The sequence below is a fragment of the Rhamphochromis longiceps genome, linkage group LG17, assembly GCF_057381845.1.
Source record: "Rhamphochromis longiceps isolate RC_006_pf linkage group LG17, R_longiceps_female_GT1.1, whole genome shotgun sequence".
In the NCBI taxonomy this organism is placed as follows: Eukaryota; Metazoa; Chordata; class Actinopteri; order Cichliformes; family Cichlidae; genus Rhamphochromis; species Rhamphochromis longiceps.
The window spans coordinates 18114908-18142260 of NC_140573.1; the positions used below are offsets into that span (position 1 = coordinate 18114908).

The 27353-nt window shown below is 38.2% G+C and overlaps 1 protein-coding gene and 1 pseudogene across 1 annotated transcript in view; both read left to right on the top strand.

The window, feature by feature from the left end:
• The first annotated feature begins 7608 nt into the window (after positions 1–7608).
• LOC146649530 (uncharacterized) lies at positions 7609–8466 on the top strand (annotated as a pseudogene).
• Positions 8467–10632: 2166 nt separating this feature from the next.
• LOC146649531 (ephrin-A2-like) overlaps positions 10633–27353 on the top strand; it is a 55662-nt gene continuing 38941 nt past the window's right edge. Inside the window, exon 1 of the mRNA XM_085387235.1 lies at positions 10633–11680. Coding sequence (XP_085243361.1) covers positions 11520–11680 — 161 coding nt within the window. The 5' untranslated portion in view covers positions 10633–11519. The remainder of the gene's footprint in view (positions 11681–27353) is intronic.

A 27353-nucleotide genomic window follows, 5' to 3' on the forward strand; every position in this document is an offset into this window, starting at 1 on the left:
AATGTTGGCTGCAGAATACAGAAATAAAAGCAGCTGAAGAAGAGTTTTTGGCATGGTTAGATTGTTTTTGTCAAAACACAGGGAGGGGCCAGTCAACCAGGTTCAGTGTTCTCACGTCCTGTTCCAGGAAGTTTCACAGCGTTTGTAGATTGTCAGTGAATAGATTTGTAGTTTATTGTATGTTCATGTTAAAGCTTTTACAGTTTTGCCAGAAGGTTGTAATTTTGACAAAAGGAACAAGATGACTAGGTACAAATTTCAACCAGCGAGTATTGAGATATAGGTATTTGGCTATGCAGAGTAAAGCACTCTCAAGTAAAGGAGTATGCATATATGAAATTTTCTACACTGTGATAAACCCTTGCATGCAATACGTTTGTTCCTGTTCCTGTATTTTCCTGGTATAAGTGCAGTAGAAAAACTGGGTACAAAAGTGCTGTATAGGAACCAGTCCATTCAATAATTCAGTAATTCATCTGGCAAAATAAAATCAGTTTACACTATTAACACTGTATAGGAAACCCTTCTAGGTGTGCAATCAAGGGGAGATTCGAGAACTGAAATCGGGACCAGTTTAACAACAAAAAGGTGGGAAGCAGCAACCTATGCAAATCAGTGACAGAGAAATGAACAACTGAAATACCACCTCTCACCCCCTTACCCACCCCAGTTGCTTATCATGTGGTTTATGGTGTTGTGATGTGGATATGTGTGTGCTCTCTTTGTTTTCTGTTCTCATGCTGACCTCCCATAAGGAGCCCAGCAGAAATAAAAGCAATTAATTATTTGATTAATTAATTGATCGATAAATACACTCACATCTATTAATTTTAAACTAAACAACAATACACAATAAAATAACAACCACAAGCTACAAAACTTGATGGCACAAGGATGGACAGCAATGGGAAAGGCATGGTTAGCAACAATACTGAGCTATAATACTCAGGCCTAGAACGTATCCCCTACACCAGTATCACCAGTCTTGTGCTGTCCAGTTTTGGTGAGCACATATTGCTTGTAGCCTCAGATTCTTGTTTTTAGCTGACAGGAGCATTACCCCGTATGATCTTCCACTGCTATAGCACATCTGCTTCAAAGTTTGATCTTTTGTGTATTCAGAGAAGTGATTATTTAACTACTGTTGCCTCTCTATAAGCTTAAAGTGGATGAGCATGTCTGGCAAAACAACCACACATTCAAAGTCCAGTAAAATCTCCTTTCTTCGTCCTTTGTACCAGGTTAGATCATTACATGCATGTTAGCTGGCTGAAGCAATTATAAGTATGCATGAGGATTCTGGCAGTGAATTGTTGTGTTCTGTACAGGGGCTGGTTGAAGTGGGTCAGAAATCATAGGATAGAGTCATATGTTTCAGACTGGTTGAGAAAATAGTGCTTCAGTTGACTGGGTTTAAAGTGTTTCACCTACCAGTTAGCGAAGAGCTGTTTACTGTCATCAAGGGATAGTACCACAAACAACAGGCTGGTGAGCTACTTATGCTTGTGCTGTGGTGGCTCCCTCTGTGAGTTCCGGAGAAGACAATAGTTATAAGATACAAAAAGCTAAAGTGAAACTAAGTGTTAAAGTAAAGTTAAAAGATGCCGCTGCATTTTTTTGAAGACTGCACACATACACATTTGCGTAGGTTGCACACTCCCTCATTTCAGAGTGCTTCACTCTGCATAGCCAAATACCTTTGCAAATGACACAGTCACAGACAGAGACGGGGTGGTGTTTTCTTTCACTTGAAAACAGGTGTGTCTGTATGAGTCATGGTCCCAGAAAATAAAAGTGTCTATAACGTCAGTTAATGTCTATCTTAAACATCTACTTTCATGAATTCTGCATGAAAAACAATTAACAAAAGACTATCAATGGGAATAAAAAACACTTTTCACTGACCTATAACAGGATGGTAAACGTATTAGAAAGTCAACTAGGCAGCCAGAGTCTGGAATGTCTGCTGGTGACTACCCATCAAAGCAATATGCAAAAGTGAATTCCTTCCTGTATGGACATGCTTTTAGACATTCACTGTTAAATGAATGACTAAGTTAAAGGAGGGGTGGGGGTGGGGGGGTTCTTGCTGCCAAAAAGTCCGCTGAATCTTTGGGAGGACATAAACAAAAGGTTTTTGTGCCAAATGCTGATCACACACTGAGTCAAACAGTCAAAATTAAGGTAAAAAAAATTGTCTCAGAATCAGTTTCCTCACCAAATCCAGATTTTGTGCCTCCATTAACTACACTAAGATTGCTGTTGCTCTTTTGTAACCTATGGCCATTGGTATTTGTAATTTATAAATATTATATCATTATTATTTATTATTCATAATGGTCATGATCAGAAGAAGAATAATTTATTAATTATAATACATTGGGAATCTGCTTTATCACAGTAGCTAAAATATGAAAAAAATGAAATAAAAATAAAACGACTGACTGAATAAAATCATGTATAATTAAGTGCATGGCCAAAAACAAACACATGCTGAATTTCTCAGTAAGTCGTCAAGTAATGTTGGGAAATTTTTAATGGAACCAGAATGGTTCCACAACAAACATGAAAACACAGGGTGTAAGGACGGAGAGGTGTGTCTGTCTGGTTTTTCAGGTTAGGCTTCTCTGTTATGTCCCTGATCTTCTTCCTTTGTCCTCTAAGCTCCCTCCCCACTCGAGCTTTTACAACATTGCCTCTATAGTTTAAAGAAACCTGTTGTAGATTACAATGAGAAATTACATGAGCCATTCAAACAAAGACGATGTCTTTCACAGAAGACTAGAGAACCTGTAAATTTTGTGTCGTTTTGGTAGTTTTACAACATTATTTGAAAACAATGAAGTGATGATTCATGTAGAAATATACTTTACTGTAGCTAAATTATAAAACACTTAGTTCTGCTAGACCACATTATCAATAAAAGTGCCAAGTATTTTATAAATGAACTATAATGGCAAAAAGACTAAAATATCTGTGTATGTATATAAAACATTATAAATAAATGCATATGTTAGAATTAAAAAAAAAAAAGCAAGCACACTGTATTATTAATTAATTAATTATTAATCCTTATGATTAATTGCAGAACCCACAATATGTTTCTGTGTCACGTTACCAGCTTTATAGTTGTGTGGACTGAATTAATGTGATGTTTAGTTACACAACCACACAAAGGGGCGACCGTGGCTCAGTGGGTTGGGAAGCGCATCTGTAACTGGAAGGTCGCCGCATTTTGCAAAAACAAACCAAGAGTTTCTCACAGCAGAGGAACGGGATATTCTTCGATGGCCAAGTGTCTTGTTCTCACCCCAATAGACTATGCTATTATTTATTAAATTAAAAAAAAACTATGTAGAAAGACCCACAACAACCAGTAGCTTAAGGTGGCTGTGAAAAAAAAGACCTTACATGACTGAACATGTATTACTTGTTTGGAAACCATTCAGATGCCATGTTAATAGTTCACTGGAATTCTCTTCTGTGGGAAAGAACAAAGCTGTGACAGGTTGGTTGTTAAGGCTTGTTGTTTTTATGTAACATAACACTCATTTCCAAGAAGGAAGTGGCTCAGCAGTCAATTCCATTTAATTATATCTCTTCTGTAGAAGCCACACCACAAACTGCATCAGCTAATAAAATTAAAAAAAAAACACACAAAAATATCAACACTGTCTGGGTGCAGCGGAATCATGCTTAACCAGCATGTATGTAAGATAAGATAAGATAAGATAACTCTTTATTGTCATTGCACAGTCATACATAGTACAGTAGTACAAAGAAATTGGAAAAACTGTCCTACGTCGGCACTACATATAACACAACACGACACGATATGACACATCACAACGTAACAAACAACACAACACAGTATATTAACTTAGTATAAAAAAGAATAATAAGTGTATGTGTATTGCACACTGTTATTATTGCACATTAATTATTATTGCACCTTGTTATAAATATAAATATTATTGTTATCATTATGTTATTGTTATGTGTCATCAATGGAAGTCCCCCAGTGTATGATAGTGCCCTGGTTTAACCTCCTAAGACCCGAACTCTTCCACGGCATGCATTCTTAATTTCTCTTTGATATTTGGGCTGATTGGGACCTGATGAATGTAAAAACAAAGAATTACCAGATTTTTTTTTTACCTAATTTTTGTTTCTAAGAAAAATGAGAGCCACATGTGAGGATATTCATTTAAAATTGTGATAGAACAGTTGCAGTATAATGTCCTCGTAAGTGGATATCAGGCCCTTGTAGAGCAAGATTTAGTATTTTGGTCTAATTAACCCAAAAGGTGATGTCGCCAGGTCCTAGGAGGATAATGATGAAATAATATGGGAAATGAATATTAAGTCTTATCTGTACAACTATATATATTTTTAAATGTATGTGCAAAAATCTTTATGCATGTTATTCTTTTCAGCTCCATGTCTACTGTATAAATACATATATGATTACATACATATATACACAAGAGTGTGTCTGTGTGTAGTGTATATGGCTGAGTCTGAGGTTTGCTGTGTCTTGACTCCTGTGGGACATTGTCATGGAGGACGGAGGGTTGCCACTCCGTACCAAGCTTAACTGGTTGTTGGTGCTCTCCAGTTTCTTTGTCTTCTCCTCTCTTATTACGAGTATGAGTTTTTTATAATCTGGTAGGACATTGCTAATGACTTTAATTTCTGTATTTTTAAAAGCCAGCTGTCAATAAGCTTGAGTGGGATCTTTAGTTCAGGTCAAAACGTCATTCATATTTTTAAAACAAATGTAGAAATGAAAAAGATTTTCACTTTGGTTCTGAATGCTGAAATGAACAAGGGAGTTGAGGGAGTGAAAATAAACCCTACATATATTAAGTGAAAGTTTTTAGTGCGTGTATAGCACCATCTTGTGCCAGTACAAAATGCGACGTCACTGGATTCATTTGGTGCACCAGTAGTACACTGGACTGGCAAGCTGGAATCAGACAGTGTTTGATTTTTCAGCAGAAAACTGACTGAATTTTTGATTGGTAAATTTACATATTCCTTCATTTTTCTACTCATTTATTCACTGAGGTTGTCAACCTGCAAATTGCTCTTTAAATCTATTTTCTAAATCATTGTCCTCAATAGGATCAGATATGAGAATTAAGCAGGAGATACTCATTCCCTGACCACAAGCAAGTGCCTTCCCGGAGAATTCTAAAGAAAGACATCAATCCCATAGTGCCGACTGACATTGATATTTTACATTACTGCCATCTTGTGATTGTCTCTTGAAGTCAGCTAGACCAACAGCTATTGAACTTGCTGCTCTATCATTTTTGTGGGTGTGTTTCCTGTTGAAGGCTGGAACAAAGGCAAGGTGAGAGGGTGGCTGCTTTTTATGTCTACTAGCATATGCCCATTATAAATAAACCTGTCCTCTTTAACAAGAGACTGAAAAGACCCCGGTGTGTTAGAAGTTGCCCCTGTCTCTGCTTTCACTGCTTTGACATCAGTTACTATTTGTGCATTATCGTGTACATGCACAGATGTGTATGTGCAAATGCAAGTAGAGAGGCAAATTACTCTGTATTTTTTCATCTCAAGTAATGCAAACATGTCAACATGCTTAAGAACAGTGTTTAAAAAAAACACACATAAGAAATTACAGGCAGGCATAGATTTTGCAGTCAACAACTGTTCATGGTAAATGACATAGTAAAAAACAGATACAGCCAAACCAAGACGCATGGTTAAACTTTAAGTTTTTACATTTACATAGTCTCTCTAAAAACATACTTAACTGATCCAGCTGCGTGTCCAATATGCAGATAAATAAGTGGTGAGGTTTTGTTTAAAACACCATGCCTGCATGTCTACATCAATATGAAGAATAATTCATGGGAGAATAAAGAAACATGACAAAAACTAGCCACTTGCCAAGGAACAACTGGAAGAACTGACCCAAGCAGTCCTTCTTCCAAAGACGGTGGCTGTCATGAAATGCAAGAGACACCAATGAAACTCAGCATGTGTGGCTAAAGGAAACAAAGCAGCTGACCAGGCAGAAAAAAATGGAGGTCTTGATGGAAGAATCGTGGCACCAGCAAAACTCTGCCAGCTTTTAATCAAGCAAGTGCGTGTCAATAAAAAGCTAACTCAAAGAAATATGGAGGAGTTGTGGTAGCACATTGTGAGTAACCACGAAGCTGAGTGTGTCACCTGTAATGACCACAACTCGAAACAGGTGTTCCATGGGAAGATTTTTGGTCCCAGATGCCCCATTCAAGGACATTGCCACTGATTTTACTGACATGAGAACACAGAACAAAGGGATACCAATATCTACTGGTAATGGTGGACAGATTTACCGAATGAGTGGAAGCAATTCCCTGCGAGAAAGAAGATGCAAAGACTGTAATAAAGTGGCTGAGGAATGAATCAATAGCCAGATATGGAGCGCCAAGAATCAACAGGTAATGCATCACATTTCAATAATAAGCATCTATCAAAGTTGAGAGAGCACTAGGCATAACAGACCGATTTGGGGCAGTATATCATCCGGCATCTCAGGCCATTGTAAGAAAACCAAACCCTGAAAAGACAAAATGCCAAAATACGTATGCCACTACACTACAATGACACGGGTAGATGCATTACCATTGGCATTAATGTTTTTGGGATTCACACCACATAAGTAGACAAATTTGACAACACATTAACTGATGACATTGGTGTGAATTTTAAGAGACTGTGAGGCCTGTGTTTGAAAAACACGGAAAGGATTTCAGCGAGACATCTGCAACAGTCTAGTTCATCCACTAGCTGTACAAGGGATTTGTTATAATTGTCTTGTAATATTGTCCAAATTTATAATCTATGGTGTTCTAATTATTTTATACGTTAATTTCAAATGCACAAGACTATAAGGTTATTCCTCTAGGATCTCCAAAGTGGGAGGTTACTTTTAAATGACTGAAGTGCCTAAAGGATTTGCGTTTTATGTTTGTAGTTTTCACAGTGTTAAAAAAAATTAATTAAAAAAGCAAAGCGCCTTTCTTGAAGAAGCAGTGCTGTGTTGTCATTTTGGAGATACAGTAAAAACTCGCCCTAGCCCGCACTGGTGAGAAGCTGCTGGTAGAAGCTGCAGCAGTGAGTGGCAGTACAGCGGTGAGACGCAAGAGGGCGCCATCACACAAGCTCACTGTTCACAAACAGCCAAGCACAGCAGCAGCAACGCTGGGTAACTGGATTAATGTGAAAATTAACAAACGGTAGTGTTTAAAGTAGAATAAGAGTGGTTAAATTCAAGTTTAAAGATCCACAATAAGTTTCTATAACACATTTGTCAAAGGTTACTTAATTAATTTCTACAGTGTTTCAAAGTGATGCTTTGTAGTTTAGGAAAGAGTTTTGTGTGTTTGCTTAAGGTCAAACTATATGTGAAGTTTACAAAGTTCTTTAAGTTAAAGTACATCTGTATTAAGAGTGAAGCTCATTACAGCTAAAGTATACAGTAACAGTAATCCCAAAGTAATACTTGAGATACATATAATAAGTTACAAATTTAAAGAAGTATTTTGAAATTTAAACATAATGCATTGACTGACATTTAACTAGACTAACAAGATGGTTGACAATGATCATGAAGAGCACTGTGCTGTTCCACCTACTGACTGAAGCAGAAGAAAATGATGCTGAGCAACTTATAAAACGGCAGACCGTTAGTTACTCTTTCGCTTTTACAAACTGAAAAGGGTAAAAAGCTTCAAGAGAAGAAACTTGAAAATCTCCAATACATATATGCAGTTGTTTTTGGAAAACGGAGATATGAAGCAAAGTAATATTAAGAAAAGAAGTTTCAGAGAATGAACTGAATGAGCTGATTAACAATGCAAATGTCACCTGCGAAGATGTACAAACCATTTATGAACAAATACACCAAATACGAACCCCTGCTGCAGACGCAAGGCACAAAATAGATGCATGTACATCACTTTCCTCATTCATTGTTAAAAGAGCTGAAAAACAGCCAAAGGCCCGATGCTGGGCTGTGCTTAGGATCTGAAAGTATTAAAGCAAGGTCAAAATCGCGAAGGTCTAAAAGTGGTTCAGGTCAGTCATACTCACAAACAAGCGATGGAAGCAGAGGTTGAAGTAGCTGCATTTCAAGAAATATTAGCAGTCATGGAGGAGCAAGAAAGGGAAGCAGCTGAACTACAAAAACTGGAACATGAAAACTTGGAAAGGCAGCAAGCAATGGAAATGCAGTGCAGAGAGATCGAACGCTTGGAAGAGGTTAAAAAATTGAATGCTACAAGAGCTAAAGCAAAAGTTTATGAGGAAGGGGAAAGAACAGGCATGTTCAGCAACAAAAGTCCCCTTAAGCTCCTTAATAAACAATTTAAGGAGTGGACTAAACTCGCTTTATACACACGACTGCACCCCCGCCCACCAGAGCAACACCATTGTAAAGTTCGCAGATGACACTACTGTGGTGGGGCTCATATCTGGGGGAGATGAGTCTGCCTACAGAGATGAGGTGGAGCGGCTGTCTTCATGGTGCAAGGATAACAACCTTCTCCTAAACACGAAAAAGACCAAAGAACTCATAATTGACTACAGAAGACACAAGACAGAAATCCAACCACTAATCATCAGCGACGACTATGTGGAGAGGGTGGCAGACTTCCGCTTCTTGGGAGTCAGCATAGAGGGAAACTTATCCTGGAGTGTGAATACCTCTGAGCTACTGAAAAAGACACAACAGAGACTGTACTTTCTGAGAGTGCTTAGGAAGAACAACATCACACAGAGACTGCTGGTGTCTTTCTACAGAGCCTCCATCGAAAGCATACTAACGTACTGCATAGGCATATGGTACGCTAGCTGCACAGTGGCTCAGAGGAAAGCACTCCAGGGAGTAATCAACGCTGCCCAAAGGACAATCGGCTGCCCTCTCCTCAAACTGAAAGACCTACACAGTTCCCGCTGCCTCAAAAGAGCCCATAACATCATAAAGGACACCTCACACCCCGGACACTCCATGTTCGAACTGCTGCCTTCAGGTAAACGGTATAGAACAACATACACAAGGACTAACAGACTCAAACACAGTTTCTACCCAATTGCAATATCATGTCTCAATGCTACTAAAAGTAGATGACTTTCATTGCCCCTGTTGTCATTTGTGCCCTTGATGTTGGAATGCTTTCAGACATGTTTTGTTGGATGTGCTAACAAATTGACTGAGTGATTGATTGTTTGAGTGATATATCAACTAGGTCGTATGTTGAGTGTCTGTATGGGGCCTTAGGCCTGGATTGCTTGGGTGTATTTACTGTATGAGGATACTGTATTTTATATGTATTTCTATCTTTTATATCCTATCTATTATAGTTTTTAAGTATTTATCTTTCGTGATGTTGCACTGACCGGAGACATCTTTCAATTTCATTGTACTTGTGACAATGACAATAAAGAATATTCATTCATATTCATTCATTCATATTCATTCAATTCGTAGGAACACACAGGAATTGGCTGAGACAGTAAATAAGCTTCTCTCCATGTCAAAGCAGAAACCCTCCGCAACAACAGTCCTCTCCTGAAAATGCTTTCAACATAGGGGACACAGTATCACAGAAAGCAGCCCCCATAAAAGTCAGGGCAGCCGGCACCACCCCTCTGAGCTCGGCAGGAGAGGACAGTGGATAATTTTGACTTAATCGATTCAACTACCTGAGCAAAAACAGTCGAGCCTCTGAGTCATGAGCACATCTTGGGCTCCAACGAATTGCAGGGCAGCTGTGTGTTCTCTTAAAAGGCACCCCTGCTTATCCAGTGCTGTTCCGACCAGGTCTGCTGACATGGTGGATAGATTATATAGTCAAGTTTTAGCAAACAACATGTGTAGGACTCAAGTGCCAGACACAGGCAGGACAGAGAGCAGTGGAGTGCAGCTTGAGATTCTTCATTCACTTCGAGAACTTGAACATGAATTAACTTAGGTGAGCTCTACTCACTTTAAAGAAAAGCAAACATAGAAACAAATTTTACTTAAACACAAGGCTGAGCTCAACTGAATCCAATTAAAATGGAGAGAGACACACATGAGGAGTGGAGGATGGTAACGAGAGACCAGGAGAGATCTGTGAGAGGAGATTACAAGTTAGACTGGGCAGAGAATCCAGGAGATGAGTTAGGTAATATTATCCAGAGGATTATCAAGAGAACACCTTTACTTGAGATCCAAGCTAGTGGGGAAGGGGGAGGATGCCAGAAAACCTTGAATCCATGAGGCGGCTGGTGGTGGGTGGACAGGCAGGTGAGCATGGGCATGCACTGAAGAGCAGCGACAATATTCACTTGGCCTGGATCTTCTGACCCTCCAGAGCAAGCCTTGCCATCGCTTGAGCCATTCACAGGTGAGCTAGGGCACATGTCCACAATGTATGCATGTTTTTAAGCAGTGACAGAAAACAAATGCCACTGACTTTGGACATACATCAGATTTTTATCGTTAATAGTTTTTTAGAGCATCATGTTCAAACACTGTCTCAGATATCAATGCAGCATTTTATGACCGAACCAATGAAAGAGTGAGCTGTGAGTAGGAGAACGCTGTGAAGCAGAAGCTCCGCCCTCTGGGAGTCATTCCGAATAACAGTTAGTAGTTGAGCCCCGGTAACCAAACCGAACGCTCCTCCTGCTGGTTCGTCTAAATTTTCGCTGCTTTGTTCTTTTTGTGTCTGGTCCAAACCGTTCGACACGGCTCACTGTGGAGAGAGCGAAAGAAGAGCGCTTACCTCGAAAAGTTTTCTTTGACGAGAAAGAGCGGGTCCAGTTCTACTGCGGATTGACGGCGAGGTCTTTAACTTAAAGCAGCTCCAAACAAACCTAGAAAACTAGTGAGGTCTTTGCAAAGGGAAAAGTGGATGAGCAGCTCCTCTGTCATATTTCAAAGTTTGTTAGACAGCAGCAGACTGTAAAAGTATTCAGCATTACATAAAAGACGCAAAAAAGGCATGAATCCTTAATGAGAACTCCGGGGAGTGAGCAGACTCTCCAGACTTGTGCACTGCGCAATAAAGTGGGACTGAGTTCCAGGCAGAAAGCTGGAGAGCAAGACGTATATGGACTGATTGGCTGTGTGGACGCTGCCCTGGTGTGATGCTCATTTGGTTCTGTTTGAGTGAAAATGAAACTTTGGGACAGTTTGTCCCATTGGACCCGAATTTGGGACAGTTTAACGGCTTTTGCGGTCAAGCTTTAGCCGTGGACATTTTTTTTTCTTCCTCAAACAAGAGGCAGTTGATGTCGTCGCATATCAATATGAAATGGATTATTATCAGTTTGTTTTCTTGGAAATAAATTCAGTTAAAGCTTTGAGAGCGGGAATATGCAGCCAGTGAATATTGAGTATTGATCTTACGTGGATATAAAGTGCACAAATTCTCTTTGCTTTTCCTTGAAAACCCTGGTTCGGGGAATTCTCTCTGCGGGTCTCAGTGCGCTCAGAGCTCAAAGAAGAGACGCGGATGTTCGCTTGGGCGCAGCGTGCAGCGCCGCTGCACATGGAGCGCTCGGGGCGGCCGCCGCTGATGTTGCTCGGTCTGCTACTCCAAATCTGTTCCGCCGTTACCACTGATCGCATGAACTCCGACCGGTACGCGGTCTACTGGAACAGCTCCAACCCTAGGTAAGACCCAGACTGGGCTTTTACACAGAGTGGGTATTGAGTAGAACACGGGAAGTGCCAGAAATCATCATTAAAGGAGGGGAAATAAATGGGACTCAATATTATAATGATCCTTTGCGCAGTCGGTGGACATAGTTTGTAAAAAGCAAACAAAACAAAACGCTTATGTTAACAAAGCTAACAAATGTTAGCTTTGTTAATGAAAGCGAGTAGCAGCAGCATGGCAGGGCTGCATGTTGAACTGTCCGAGGTCACACAGCCAGAAAGTGAGTCCATTATCCGCATCTGAAAACTTTCTGGGGCTGTAACAGAAACGTTTGTCAAAAGGGAGCAAAACGATTAGAATCGTAAAATTTGTCTCAAACAAATGACACTGTTCAGTAGATCAAGATTTTTAATAAATAAACCGCAGGTGCGCTTTCAACATCCATACTACCGTCATCCAACATCCATTCTCCTAGTCTTCTGACAGAGAGCACAATGCCAAATGAGCTACATAAAATATATATCAAATAATTCGTGTATGCCGAGAGTGAAGGCTGAGCTGATAAACTAAAGGAATTTTGTAGAATGTGCACATGTAATTTCTAACGACTGTCCATGGAGCTTAATATAAATTTTGTTGCCGCAATGTCAGCAACCTCAAAGAAAAAAACGTAATAAAATAAAATGCCAGTGAAAGCTATTCTCGGTTCAAGGGGTCTCTAAATTTCTTTGTTTTGGTTTTTTCAATATTTAGTTTACAGAGGAATCAAACCATTTGACTCTGCAATAACAAGATGTGTTCTGCTGTGTAATCAGCAGCTGTTTTGTTAGATGTGATCTTTTCTTCTGCAGGATTATACAGACCTCCTTAGATCTCTTTCGCTTTTCAGCAGTTGGTTGGACAAAATATCTGAACATATGAAATGCTTTAAACATTTTCTGACATTTATTAACAACATGATTCATGATAATTGTTGTCAGTATAACTTTTTTTTTTTCAATCAGTCATTCCTCAATGAAAAACAAGACAAGAGAAACAAGAGAATCCACTGCAGCTTTGCGGTTGACAAGTTAAAGTTGACACCTTGTAATCCAAATATTGGATTACAGTAAACACGATAATCAAAAAACTGAAATTTTGGTCACAATTTTGTTTTAAAGATGTGAGTAATGATAGGGGTATTATAAAAGTCTGCCTGTGTCAAAAACAATTTTGATCTAAATACAAGTCTAAATAATCACAGTTTCTATTTTCATCTCCTTTGATGTTTTTGCTTTCACACACGAAATTACATGTGAACTCAAATCTTAATGTGCTTTTCACTGATGGTTGTACAAAAATTACGTTTGGGGAAAGTAAATTTGTTATATAATTTAAAGTTTTGAAAAAAATATATGGACTGAATAACTTAAAATGAAAGTTGCAGACAGTGAAATGTCTTTCTCTGAGAAAGGTCACATAACCTTAATGTTAGAAATAACTGCAGTTACCACAAAATACAGACAGAGAAAAGAAACAGACATCCTAAATGAATGTGTTAAATGTCCAGAGTGGTAAAACTGACCCTGATTTGACTAACTGTGGAATAATTTCTCAAGTTGTTTTTCAGTAACATTTTCAAGACTTAGGTGTATTATGTGCCTGGCAGCAGAGCATTGATGACTGTCCATTCTGTCTTCTGATTGGCTAAATGGTATCTGAACAAAGCAATAGCAACGTGCAGTGTTCGCAAATCATTGTAATATTTTAGGGATTTATTTTCATTTTGAGGTGTAAGAGAAAGAAAAATGTTCAGATTTTACTTTTGTAAATTAAAAAATGAAGAGTTTAAGAGATGCTGAACAGAAATGTTATTGAAGAGGAAACATGTCTCACATTTCAGTTCTCAAAGAGAGCCTGTAGCAGGAAAAGCTCTTAGATTCCAGCCTCATAACATGTTTCCATATGCACATGCTGTTTGCATCTGGAGGACCATATCTCAGGTTTCCAAGTGCATGATCTGCGCTTTAGTGTCCTTATAATATTCCTCTAATAATTGAGGAGTAATATTCCAGTTTGGCCAGTTTATTATAATTTATGCTTTCACTTGAATACCAAAATATTTTAAGTGATTCCTTTAATTTGAAAGGTCTCAAAGTGTACAGTTCTGTGAATTTAACTTTGATCTAAATATCACTTAAACAGTTGAGGTGTAACAGTAAACATGACATCTAGGAGACAAGGTTGGCCAATGACAATATGGCGTGTTCACACTGCAGAGAAAGATTTCAGTGACGATGGAAAATTACAGAACAAAACGCCTTCACTTCTTTCTTTGTAGAAGGGAATTTATTACATGTACAAATATGTGCACTTTTCCCACATGTTCCAGATGTGATTGAAATTTTGCCAGAGTTGATATTCTGGCATGTTTTGGGGAATCGCAGCTTTGCTGAGCCAAGAATGACATCAAGGCTTTTGTTCAGTTTTTTTGAAAAGACATCCCCAAAAGTTCCACATCTTGGGGGGCAAGAATCTGAAAATGTTTGAGAAATTTCCACAATTTTATAGGAAAAAATAAGAAAATATTCCTCAGCATTTCCTCTCTTGGCTCTTTTGGTTATTGATAACGAAGTGTTTTCATCTCCAAATATCATTCGTTATCAAACTTTTAGTTTTTTAGAAGATTAAGTCATATTTTCTGTCCTTCCAGAAAATCTGACATTCATTTGCTAAGGTAATCAGAGGAACATGTGTGCTAACATTTGTACTAGTAATTTATTAACAGTTCACGTTATTAATCTCCGTTTTGGTTTTTCTTTCAATTTTTTGTAAATTAAACATCAAAACAATAAATGTCCAGTGCAACCTTGTTGATGTCTTTTCATCCATTCACAATTCCAAAATCACAAATATTCAGTTTACAATTACATGACACAAAGACAGGAGAACAAAGAAAAACAGGAAATTGTGTCATCTGAGAGGCTGGAATACTGCAATATTCAGTCTTTACTGGCTAAAAACTGATCGAAATAATCAAATGCTTTTTTGTCAACTGATAAGTAAAATTTTTTCATCAAATAACACTTGCCGAACGTCCCGTGGTGTAATTAGTATGCAACACGAACGCTAAAACAAAAGTGGACGTCGAGGCGACGACATACCTGCTGCTCAGTCTGTGACTTTTTGTCAGACTTGGGGACAACTGTGGGCTTTTTGTAGCCATTTCCCTCAATGCCGGGTTTCAAAAATGTCCTTTCACTTCAGCTCTCATCGAGTGACGCTACTGATTAGTCAGTTGGTGGCATGCAGTCTGACGACGTCACATTTATTATCTACCTTAAGACCTGGATGACCTCAAATTCCCTGCTTCTAAAATCAGAAAAAACTGAGAATATTGTACTTGGGCCTTAAACATGGTATCTAACTAGGTATCTAACTAGATACTGACTTTAAGTGAGATTACTTTGGCCTCCAGTAACACTGAGGAATCTCGAGCATTTCATGTATTATCATGAAGATATGTCCTCTAGCTGACCAAGCGACTATTTTTTTTTAACCACTCACAACCAGCCAAGGGAATGTTCATTTTTCTTTGGCAAGCAACAGTTGCCAGGCAGTCGCCAATTGGCCTCTATGCCTGTGTGACAGAGGCCTAAGTTCAGAATCAGAAATGGAGCATGTGGAGTGAATGGGCGACCAACTCTGACAGGGGGGGCTCAGATCAAACACAAAAAAAACAAAACAAAAAAAAACAAAACCACATATGTGACCTTCTTGAATAAACCTGTACACTGTGCAACCTTTACAGGCTACATAACAAATTTAAGAATAAAGAACCTGCTTTAAATGGCATCATGATACAGTTTGCATAATTACAACCATACACTCACAATGGAATTAGTAAGTGAGGGAAGCTATGAAGAGAAGTGGAAAGACAGTTGGTCCAGATGACATACCTGTGATGTGAAGAGCTCTAGGAAAGAGGGCAGTTGGCTTTTTAACTAGATTAAGACAGTCCAGGAGATTGAGAGGATCCCTGACGAATGTACTGCTATAGAGTTTGAGAACAAGGATGATGTGAAGAGCTATAGTAACTACAGATGCATAAAGCAACTTGGAGTTAGTATCTTTTCCAAGGATATTTGGCATGCAGGGATCGAACCACCAACCTTCCTGGTAGTAGATGACCTGTTCTACCTCAGTTACAGAGAGGTGACTGTCGTATAGTTTCATGTGGAGAGAGAACAAGAACTGTGGCCAACTACTTGTGTTTAAATAGTGTCTATATGACATGAGGGGTACTTCTGAAAGTCTGACCTGTGAAGGATCATAAGCTCCAAAAATAATGTCATTGTCAATCATGCTAGTTACCTCGATTGCTGTAGAAGCACTAAAATACTGAACCATTAACTTGAGCTGCAGTAACTTATTGGCAATGTTGGTCTTTAAACATTTCTTTAACAAATGTAAAAATGTATCAGTACACGCTTTTTCAACAACAGTATTCAGCTGATGAGGTGCAGTCACCAGGATCCCCAAAGCTCATCAATAACACAAATGCTGCCTATGTTTATTATTATAAAAATATTATAAATAAAGGCAATTATTATTAATATGAGGTTAGTACAATCAGTATTATAAATTAAGATATGTTAAAAGAGGAAAAATGAATAATCTAAAGATTAATCCATTAACGTTGTTGCTGGATAAGACGAGAGACAAGCTCCTCTTGTTAAACATAGAATATAACTGCTATGAAACTTTAGATGCTAGTTCAACCTGACTTAATAGTTGTAATTTTTGGTCTGTTGTGTTCTCAGCTCACTGAATCCTTTTGTGTAGATTTGCTGCAGTTTTCTGTAACCACACTCTCTCCTCATACTGATGTGAATAGGCGATATGGCCTAAAATCCATATCACGGTATAATTTGAAGCATGTGCGGTAACGATATATTTGCGATATATTTTCTTCTGTATAACGTACTTTACACAATATAAGGCACACTTAAAATCCTATAATTTTCTCAAAAATCGACAGTGTGCCTTATGTATGAATTCTGGTTGTGCTTTCTGACCTCGAACCAATTTTATGTAGTAAACGTAATAAGTAATCTGGGTCCTAAACACTGTCTTCTTCAGGTCCCAAAGTCAAACGAACACTGCAGCATCACTGAGAGTGAAAAACTGTCTTAATTCTTTCATCTTTAATAAAATAATCAGCGTTGCTGCTTTACCAGGTGTAACAATTAAGTTTAACATCCAGGCATCCATGAAAACAGAATTTATTAAATTCAACGCAGTTAGAAGTTAACAGGAAGTTAGCTCGCTAGTTTCCACCTAAACATGATATAGCATGTTCTGACTGAGAAATTTCTGAAAAAATAACATAAATGAAGACAGAAAACTAAACAGCGGTGACTTTTGTAGGATTACTGAAGTCGGACTAGCTGGTATATAATGTTGTGCTACGTGATTGCTAGCAAAGCAGCTACATTAGCATAACATTAGCACAGTGAAGCTGAAGGATGAATGCTAACTTTTTTCCACGTGATAAAAGTTAACGTGAGGGTTTCTGGTGGTTAGGGACAAATGCAATTGCATGGCAGGATGCTATAAACGGACCAAACTTTGACCAAAACAGGCGCAGCTTGATGACGCCATCAACATGCGCTATCGCGGTAGAGCGGTATAGTGAAAATCTCTACCGTTGGCCAAATTTATATCGTTTCTAGCCTATACCGTTTATACCGCCCACCCTTAGTGGAAAGCACTTTCAGTGCTCAATTAGAGTAAAAAAAGGCATAGATTATCTGAGCACCAAGGTTCTTCTTTCCTTAATTCACATGAATACTCCCTCATATATTTTTTCATGTTAGGTTGTTGCCTGTTAGTCCTTCTCTCTGCCTGGTGGAGGAGAAAGGGGAGGTTTTGTTCAGTGAAACAGAAATTTATTTCTGCAGCAGCCATTTTCTTTTGTCACTTAAGTCTAGGCTCAGCCCCTTGTCGTCTCCTTGTCTCCCCTAACCCCTAGCTGTTGCCTTTACCCCAGTGTCCAGGAGGGGGGCGGCGGCAGAAATATATTTTCCATAATGAGTAAAACTGCAAACTTCCCCAAACTACATTCTTAATCAGTAGTAAGCTCATCATATTTTACAAATTCAGTAAAATAGAACCGGGGAATCTGCAGATCATGTTTTGGTTTTCAGTTTTTGACAATTCCCTCAAAATTCAGCCGGACACACAGGTGGGGGTCATGTTACTTGGAACACTAGAAAATTAGTGTAGGTTTAAAAAGGTTTAGAATTAACAAAATAAAATCCCAAAATTTCAGAATACTGGAATATGTGGACATATTCAATATGCTACCAAAGGTACCAAGCTTCGTATTCTGTTCTCTGCATAAATCAAGGCTCTGAAATGGAGACTGTAATTGTAAAATATTTTAAAATTTGACAGATTTTATTTACACATATACATTCAGAGTCTAGGATGCTTAAGCTTTAAGTCTGGTCTTCTGTGTTTCAGCTTGCAGAAACATTTAATGTTACAACAGAGACTGACAAATTGATAGTACAGGTTTATTTAGAATTCTATCTTTGCAAAGTGCTTTGCTAATTCAAATTAAGTGAAAAAAGTGGCGTCCGTGAAGAAAAAGTAATGTAAATACACTGAAAAGGTCAGTATTGAAGCCACGGTGCTGTCTAAAGTATGTCACATAATGAGATGGTGTCGGTACAATGGGTCTCATTTGGCGCTTTATAGGTACTCTATTTTTTTCATCTTCAGTAAAGGTTGGGGTTGTGTTGCTGTTTGTCAGACAGATGTGTATTTTACCTCAAAAATCATTTGTTGTACTTAAACATTTTAGTTACACTCAGTTTATAATTTCATCAGTGGACACTAGTTAGACCCAGCCTACGTCGGGGTCTAACTAGACCATTGCAACATGAAAGATTAAAGCCTGGTGTTTGGAGCCCTAATAATAAAAACATTATCGTTTGTTTTGTATGCCAGGAAATTGGCATACTTCTTCCAGGTTAATGTTGAGGTCTGTCAGCAGTGATGAGAGCGTTGCCAACTGTCCATGCAGCAGGAAACATGCCTCAATTTTTTTTTCTCTCTTTTGGTTGGTTGGTTGTGTGGACCAATGGCATGGTAGTGTGGCGTCAGCAGGGAGAGGCTTCTGTCAACTGCTCCTCCAGTTATTTTTACATTCTATCCTCTTTGTGTCTCAGCACTTCATCATGCTTTCTGCTCCCAGCTCATGCATTTTAATGTCTGACCCATATTTCATAGGATCTGTACACACACACACACACACACACACACACACACACACACACACACACACACGCACCAGGGTAACTTTGAAGTCCTGGCTTGGGAAAAAAAGAAACAAGGTTGTGGGTGAAGAGCTGCAACCTTTCACTGTTGCTGATTAAATTTACACTGAAAAGCAGCAGAAAAACTGTGGATCAGGTTCAGATCAGGAGACGAGCAACCAAAACTGAAGATTTTGGCTTTAATTGCATCATTACTTAACAGCAAATGGGTTGTAGAAAATTTTTTTTAAGAAGCAGATGAGTTTCATCTCTGTTTCTGGAGGATGACTCGGTGGATGAGAGTCCTATCCTGTAACATGATTTACACATTCTGTCTTTGTGTATGAGCATTTACAAGAGAAGAAAATCCAATCTTGTGTTTTTACCAGTCAGGATACCAAAAAAGTTCTTATTTTAAACAAATGAAAAATCATCAGGTAGCATAGGATTGTTTCTTACTGAAGGAAGAATTCCTTGGCATCAGTCTCTCATTCGGCTCGTTGAGGATTATCTACTTTTATATTGTACTGTGTTTCATTTTAGTGAAAGAACAGGCCGCCGCTTGATATCTGTTGGATAGGAAAATCTAATCACTACTACCATTAAAAATAATCTTAAAAAATATTTCTATAAAATCAAATGAAACATGAATGACTACTCCAAAGAGAGAAAATCTGGCATTTGTATAGACTTGGATAGGGGTCTGCGGTGTAATGCAGAAATTGTTTCTGTAAATCCAATAGTACAAAATATTTTTGAGCTGAAGAATTTCTCTAAATATTTCCAAATAAATAGTTCAAATGATTTTCCCTAGCCTGGCAGATGCTCATAAATTCAAAAATAAAACTACATTTGATTTTGATAAAGTAAAAAATAAATCCTCCTTTAAAACGTCAGTTGAGAATTCAAGTTATTGCAATAGCTTTCATTTGTATTTATCTCCATGTCAGGTTTGGCTATGTTGCAAGTATGATATGACCCAATAGCACAACTAAGAGTCAAAAGAATTAACTAAAGTAGGCGGTTTTATTGCTTATTTTGCTGACTCAAAAAATCCAGGCCAGGGGAAAAGAAGTAAAAGAAAATTACAAGTAAAACACGAGAACACACAGTGTGAGGGAAGGACATGCGCCTCACGAGGAAGGCTGAGGGCGCGCTTTAATAGTCAGTTTTGCTTAGGAAGGTTGAGAGACATGACCCAGATGTATCTGTGTGCCGGCCATAATAAGAGCTCTTCTCCAAATGCTAAGGAAAGGAGCTTCAGTGCTTCCTTTAGCATAGGATACACTGGACCATCCTTTATGAAAGAGGAGGACAACACGCCGTCCCATAATTCATTGCAACAGACTATGTGACCATACGTGAAAACAATAGACATAATAAACAAAGATGCATTGATCAAGTAAATTTTGAATTGTAACTGCATTTTCTATTTCGTGCCATAACCTGTTGACATATTTAGAATTTTTAACAAAAGTTTGTTAAACTCACAGCTGAATTCTGAACAACACATTGCTGGAATAAAAACTGCTTGTTGTTTGCCTTGCATGAAGAATGCATGAATGCTATATGAGCTCAAGATTATCATCTATATTAACTGATAAAAAAATGTAAAGGTGCAGTAAAATCAATGTTCATTAGTAATAGTTGCTGTGTTCCAGTCTTTAAGATTAATTTGTACTTCAGGACAGCTGGGATAAGTGATTTCTGTTACTGCAGTCATAGAAATCCTAAACAGGGAGGAGGAAAGGAGTTGCACTGGATCTCAGCAGTAAAATATAACAAGTGGATTTAGATGGCTGACATTTTGTAGGTTGTTTTGTAGGCTAGATTTGATATTGTGATTCTGTAATTTCACTTTATTATATTTATATTTATTTATAATTATACTTTACTAACAATGCATTTTAATTTGTTTGCAAAAAGGCAGCTAGTTCACTTTAATAAAGAGAGAGTGTGAAGTAGGCTACGTTCACACTGCAGGCGAAAGCGCATCAAATCCGTCTTTTTTGACCCTATGCGACCCATATCCGATCATGGTATGACAGTGTGAACGGCACAAATCTGATATTTTCAAATCCGATCTGGGTCACTTTCGTATGTGGTACTGAATCTAATACATATCTGATGTTTTAGAAAGCGACTGCTGTTTGAACAGTCATGTCGCATTAAATCCGTCTTTTACGTCACTGACTACAAGACAGACGCCAATTAACAGCACCGGAGAAGCGCCCGAGGACGCTTACTGGCCATCCCGTGTAGATGTTAGTGAAACTGTTGGGAAGACAACGTTGGACAAACGTGAACATTTTATTTGTACTGTATAATCTGCAGATTCTGACAGAAATCTGCAACTATCCTTTGAAGCAGCGCTCCTCTAAAACAGCAATAAGCATCATTATTAGGCCATTTGTAAATAACAAAATAACTTTATAACTTAAAGCAAAATTTGGAAACGTAAAGTCCGAAACAAGTCTTTATATTAAGGGCCATCAGTCAAACAATACTGTTTGGTCTGGGTCTATACAGAGCGCGTTGTGTGTGACGTCTTCTTTTGCGCATGTGGGCCGCTTTGAGCGTTCACACTAGAACGCGTTTGCTGTCACATTTTATTTGTAGTGTGAACAAGCAGACAAAAAAATCGGATTTGATCAAAAAATCGGAATTGAGCATTAAGACCTGCAGTGTGAACGTAGCCTATGTAGCTCAAAAATCAGCAGACTCCAAGAGAAGCATGAGGCTGCAGTCTTGCTAACCAAAATAATGCAGCGCAAACCCCAGTTTCATGCAAGTGTTAATTTCAAGTGTTAATTGCCCTGTAAGACATTAGTGCAACATTCCCCACTGTTGACCAAAATATTTTATTACAGAGATTAGAGCATGCTGTGGGTATTAACGATACTGCAAAGATGTGATTCAAATTATACTGTATCTGTCAAATAGATGGCAATTTGTTAGTGTGTAAAGAGGACCCCCTATTTACACAGTGCACACAGTGCTATGACCAGTTCTGTTAAGATCATACATGCTTCCCTTGGGCAGCATTAGAAGGTATAGCATACAATTTCACCAATATGCAGATGACACAACTTTATCCATCCATGAAGCCAGATAACACACACCAACTGGTTAAAATGCAGTAATGTCTTAAAGACATAAAGACCTGGATGACCTGTAATTTCTTGCTTCTACATTCAGATAAAACTGAGGTTATTGTACTTGGCCCTAAAAATCTTAGAAACATGGTGTAAAACCTGATAATTACTCTTGATGGCATTATGTTGGCCTCCAGTAACACTGTGAGAAATCTTGGAGTTGTTTTTGACCAAAATATATCTTCAGTGTGCATATTAAACAAATAGTAGAACTGCTTTTTTCATTTGCACAAAATCCCTAAAGTTAAAAACATCTTGTATCAGAGTGATGCTGAAAAAGCTAGTTCATGTATTTATTTTTTGGTTGTAATTCATTATCATCAGGCTGCCGTAAAAACTCCTTGAAAAGCCATTAGTTGATTCAAAGTGACTCAGCAAGCGTAATGACAGAAATCGCTCCCTGTAAAATCTAGTATCAAATTTAAAATCCTTCTCATCAGAGCTCACCCTAATTTGGCCCGAGGGTGAGCTCTTGGGGTTTTTTTTCTTCTGGAGTAATATCCATCACCCCGCAGTCAAAGCCAGATATTAGGATATGTTTTTGTTTTAAAAAGCAGCAGCACAAATTAAGTACAAATTAATCAAAAGCTTGCTCCAAATGTATTAAAAATGTAATGGTTTTTTTTTAAATTATTGAGCTCTGACTAGATCTGACTTGCTGGTCATGACTGTTGCAGAGGTTGCAAAGAAAACTGTGTAAAACCAGCGTGATCACTTGGTGTAAAATCAAGTGACCAGTGAATTTAATTTCACTGCATGTCTTTTGTCTTGTTTCCCCCCCCCCCCCCCCCCCCCCCGAACTGGTCGTGGTAGATAGCTGCTCCTCCCTGAGCCTGGTTCTGCCAAAGGCTTCTTGCCATTTAAAGGAGGTTTCTCCCAGTATTATTGTAAGCGTTTATCTTGCAGTCTAAAGAGTCATAAGGTGACTGTTGTGATTTTGCACTAAATAAAAGTCAATTGAAAATTGAGTTAAATTTTGCTTGATCAAAAATAATGCAATATATGTTGAACAAACAGTCAAGTGTGTTGTTTTCACATTTATCTTAGAAAATCAAATTTATTTATTTTTTATAGGATAGGATATATTTAGGATATAGTTTGATAATGAAGGGAAGCCAAATGCACCCTCTTTCCAGTCCCTGTCAGTAGTCGTGCTGCAGCATTTTGGATTAACTGGAGGCTTTTCAGGGAGTTTTGGGACATCCTGATAATAACAGTAGTCCAGCCTAGAAGTAATAAGTGCATGAACTAGTTTTTCAGCGTCACTCTGAGACAAGATATTTCTGATTTTAGAGAAATGATTTGTTGTGCAAATGTAAGAAAGCAGTCCTACATATTTTTTGAATATGTGCATTGCAGGACATATCCTGTAATCCAGATCTTTATATCTTGAAGACATTCCTGCAGTATAACTAACTGGTGTGTGTTATCTGGCTTCATGGATGGATTAAGTTGTGTGTCATCTGCATACCAATGAAAATGTATGCTGTGCCTTCTGATGATACTGCCTAAGGAAAGCATGTATAATGTAAACACAATTTGTCCTAGCACAGAACCCTGTGGAACATGTACTCCATTTACATGAACAAATTAGAGCCCATTACATAGATATGAATCAAACCACTGCAGCGCAGTACCTGTAATACCTACAGCATGCTCTAATCGCTCTAATAGAATATTATGGTCCACAATATAATAGTGGGGCACAAGATACTAGCTGGCTGGGCATCCATGGAGTAATATAACTAAGTGGCTGGCATAGAATACAGGAACATTTGTTCTGAGTGTGACCTGGAAGTCCCAAGGTCCTTACGGTTTCGATGAAGGGAATGCCACGCATCGCAAAGTCCAAAATCGCTCATGTGCTGTTTAACTATATTTGTGGACTTCCAACTGCTGTATCGAGCTTGTCGATTTCTTCATCCAGTTCAAAGTGAGCAATCTAGGTCTTCAGAGAGTCACTAAAAAAGCATGAAAGAATGAGGGGCCATATACACTTACAATACAGAACTCTTTGTTAAGTATACATAATTTAATGTATTCTTAAATTATGTAAGTATAGTTAACGAGGAAGCGTGTATGCACTTTTGCGCATGTGTCCTACATGTCTGTGTGCGCTGTGAGGCTGTAGTGGATGTGCTGACGCTGAGCGCCTATGTGTGTGATCGTGTAGATGTGGTTCTGATCTAGCATAGCTGTTTGCCGGTGGAGCCTGTGGGCTCGTTGCTGCGGCCCCCTCTGGCCTTATGGCTGCTGGGTAACCGTCCGGGGGCTCTCAGATGTCTGGGAGCTGGGTGTCTACCATGCCTGCTTCATGTCCTGGGAGGCTATGGTCCACCCACTATTAGTTATTTACACACAAGCGCACTCACAGACACAGGTGTGCACACAAGTGTTCACACAGGTGTACAAACAGGTGCATCTGTGCATGATGCACATGTCATGTATTATTAGTACTGTGTGCTACTCAGTAACATTTAATATTTATTATTCACTGTTACTTTTGCATATGTTGGTTGTTTCTGTGGTTTCCCTACTGTTTCCCTTCATTTTTCTTTCTCTTTACAGTCCCCAGTCCTGTCTATTCTGGTTGTAATAACTGAAAAAACCTTATAAAAATCTAATAAACTATGACTACTAAGGGGACCAGTATAGCAAAAACCATAATGGTCCACTTGGGGAAAGTAAATCCAAACAGGACCCGCCCCCTAGGGTGGTTGACAATGACCAAGCTAAGATCCTGTGTGACTTTCAGATACAGACAGACAAACTGTGATGGCTAACCAGCCAAACATAGTCATGGTGGACAAGTAGAGGAAGCCATATTGATAGATGTAGCGATACCAAGTGATAGCAACATCAGGAAAAGGTAAAACGAGAAGCTCGAGAAGTACCAGGGGCTGAGGGAAGATGCTGTGAAGATGTGTAGGGTGAAGGCATCACTCGTCTCAGTGATAATTGGAGCACTCGGCGTAGAAACCCCAACCTAGGTGAGTGACTCCAGCAGCTCCCAAGAACAACATCTGAGATCCCTGTCTGGAAAAATGCAGTCTTAGGAACATCAAAGATACTGAGCAGGACCCTTAATCTCCCAGGCCTCTGGTAGAGGACCTGAGCTTGAATGATAACGACTGCCCGCAGTGCGAGTAAGGAGTGTTTTTTTTTTTGTTTTTTTTTTTAAATATATAGATATATATCCTTATATCATATATCCTAGTGCAAGATGTATCCATCAGAGCATAAATGTCTGTGGATGTTAGATAGAAAGCACGTAGAAAAAGTACTCGTGTGAATGGTTGAACCAGGCAAGTTGTAAAAAGCGCTTTGAGTCCTTAGAGTAGAAAAGCACTTTATAAGAACCAGTCCATTTACCATTTTAGCAAATTGTCACTTTTCAAATTTATTGACTTTCACATTGACGAACATGATTTCCAAGTATGGTTCTTTTCTATTTCACATTAAAAGCTCAAACATCGATTTTAATTTCAGATTTTTTAAAGGACCACATTCAATTCAGAAAGTACTGTAATCGAAAACCTCTGCAACAGTGGGAACCAGCATAGAGCAGATATGTTTTACTTTCTTGATCTCTGTTTGACATGGATCCGAAGGTGGATTTTAATGAGGAGCATTTGAATTTTAACAGCAGGGTGGGTAGAATGAAGGCGGTAGGTTGGGGGATGGGGAGATATCTAAATCGGGTTTTTTTTGTTTTGTTGTTTTTTGTTTTTTTTTTACACAGAATTTCTCTTAATTTTCATGTATAACTTTCCATCCTTCTCCTTCTATATCTTTTAGCTGTCTTGAACGTTAATTAATGTCTTTGAGTTTATCTCTGGCCAGTCTGGATCCAGCCTCCTCCAACTCTTCATTTTTATTATTTTCCACTGACACCATTTAGCATTGCCGCAAACAACTTGTTCAGTGAAAAAAGTTTTACGAATAAGCATATTTCATTTAGCTTCAGGATTCAGTTCCTATATTTACATTTTAGAAGGAACTCTGGCAGAAAGTCAGAAGAACTGAAACTTAAGTAAGAAATCACAATTACAAGTTAAAAATTAGGGGAATTACTTAAGGGAATCCCCAACATCGTGTGTAGCAGTGCAGTGGGGGGAAATGGCTTGTCTCAAAATTACTCCCATATTCCCTTGTATTCTTTTTTTTGGGCAGGTTGAAATCAGCTAATGTGCTACTGTTTATGGATTTTGCCAAGTGAATTCTTCAAGATCTGTAATGTTATCTTATCTTACTTACAGCATGAAGGTGGAGTTTTAGAAGAGATACTGAAGAGCACCTAAAGCTTAAATTCCACTTGATGACAAACTGATCAAACTAACTTAATGGTGAGCATAAAGACAACTGTCTGTGCCCATTACTGTAACCTCTACCAGAAAACTGCAAATTACCTCCACAAGACAGTTATTTAAATCTATTCACTACTCTTGCAAATCATTTGTATTATCCCCGAATGACTTCACTTTATAACATCTGAAAATGGTAATAACTGTAATATCCTCTAAAAAAAATCTGAATTGTATTATTTATTTAAACTTTAAATTTTGTATAGTTTTTAACCCCTAAAATAAATCTTTTTTTCATTTCCTTCTTATTTTGAGTCCTTCTCCATGTTGCAAGTTATAAAAATATGATCTTCTCGATCTATAAAGAAAAGGAAAATATTTAAATTAAGTGAATGTCTCTATTTAAAAACAAACAAACAAAAAATTCATGATGTGATATTATAGTATATAGTATATCAGAAATCTGTTCACTATTTTTATTACAAATTATATCAGTAAGGAAGCTGACTAAATATTCACTGATAATTTATGGGACAGGGGTGGGATTAAATAAGTGTATACTTCTTCCCACTCCCTTTCAACATGTAAATTAATCAGAATGTTTTTTTGTATGTAATTTGTATAGTATATATTTTTTTCTCTCATTTCTTTTCTAAATGTACTTGTATATTGTTCACATGTTGAAATAAATTACCAATCAATCAATCAAAATTAACATCAGGGTTTCAGCCAATGCAAAATAATCCCAGTGTCCCATTTAAGGATGTTTTAAATACAAACGCTTTTCTATGACCTAGATGTTCAAATCACAATAACACAAACTATGGAGAAAATTCAGGATTTTTATTAGTCTTCCTAAGAATGAGCATCCTGGTCATCACACCAATAGAGGTACAGTCCCAAATATTCCCATAAATCAAAGCT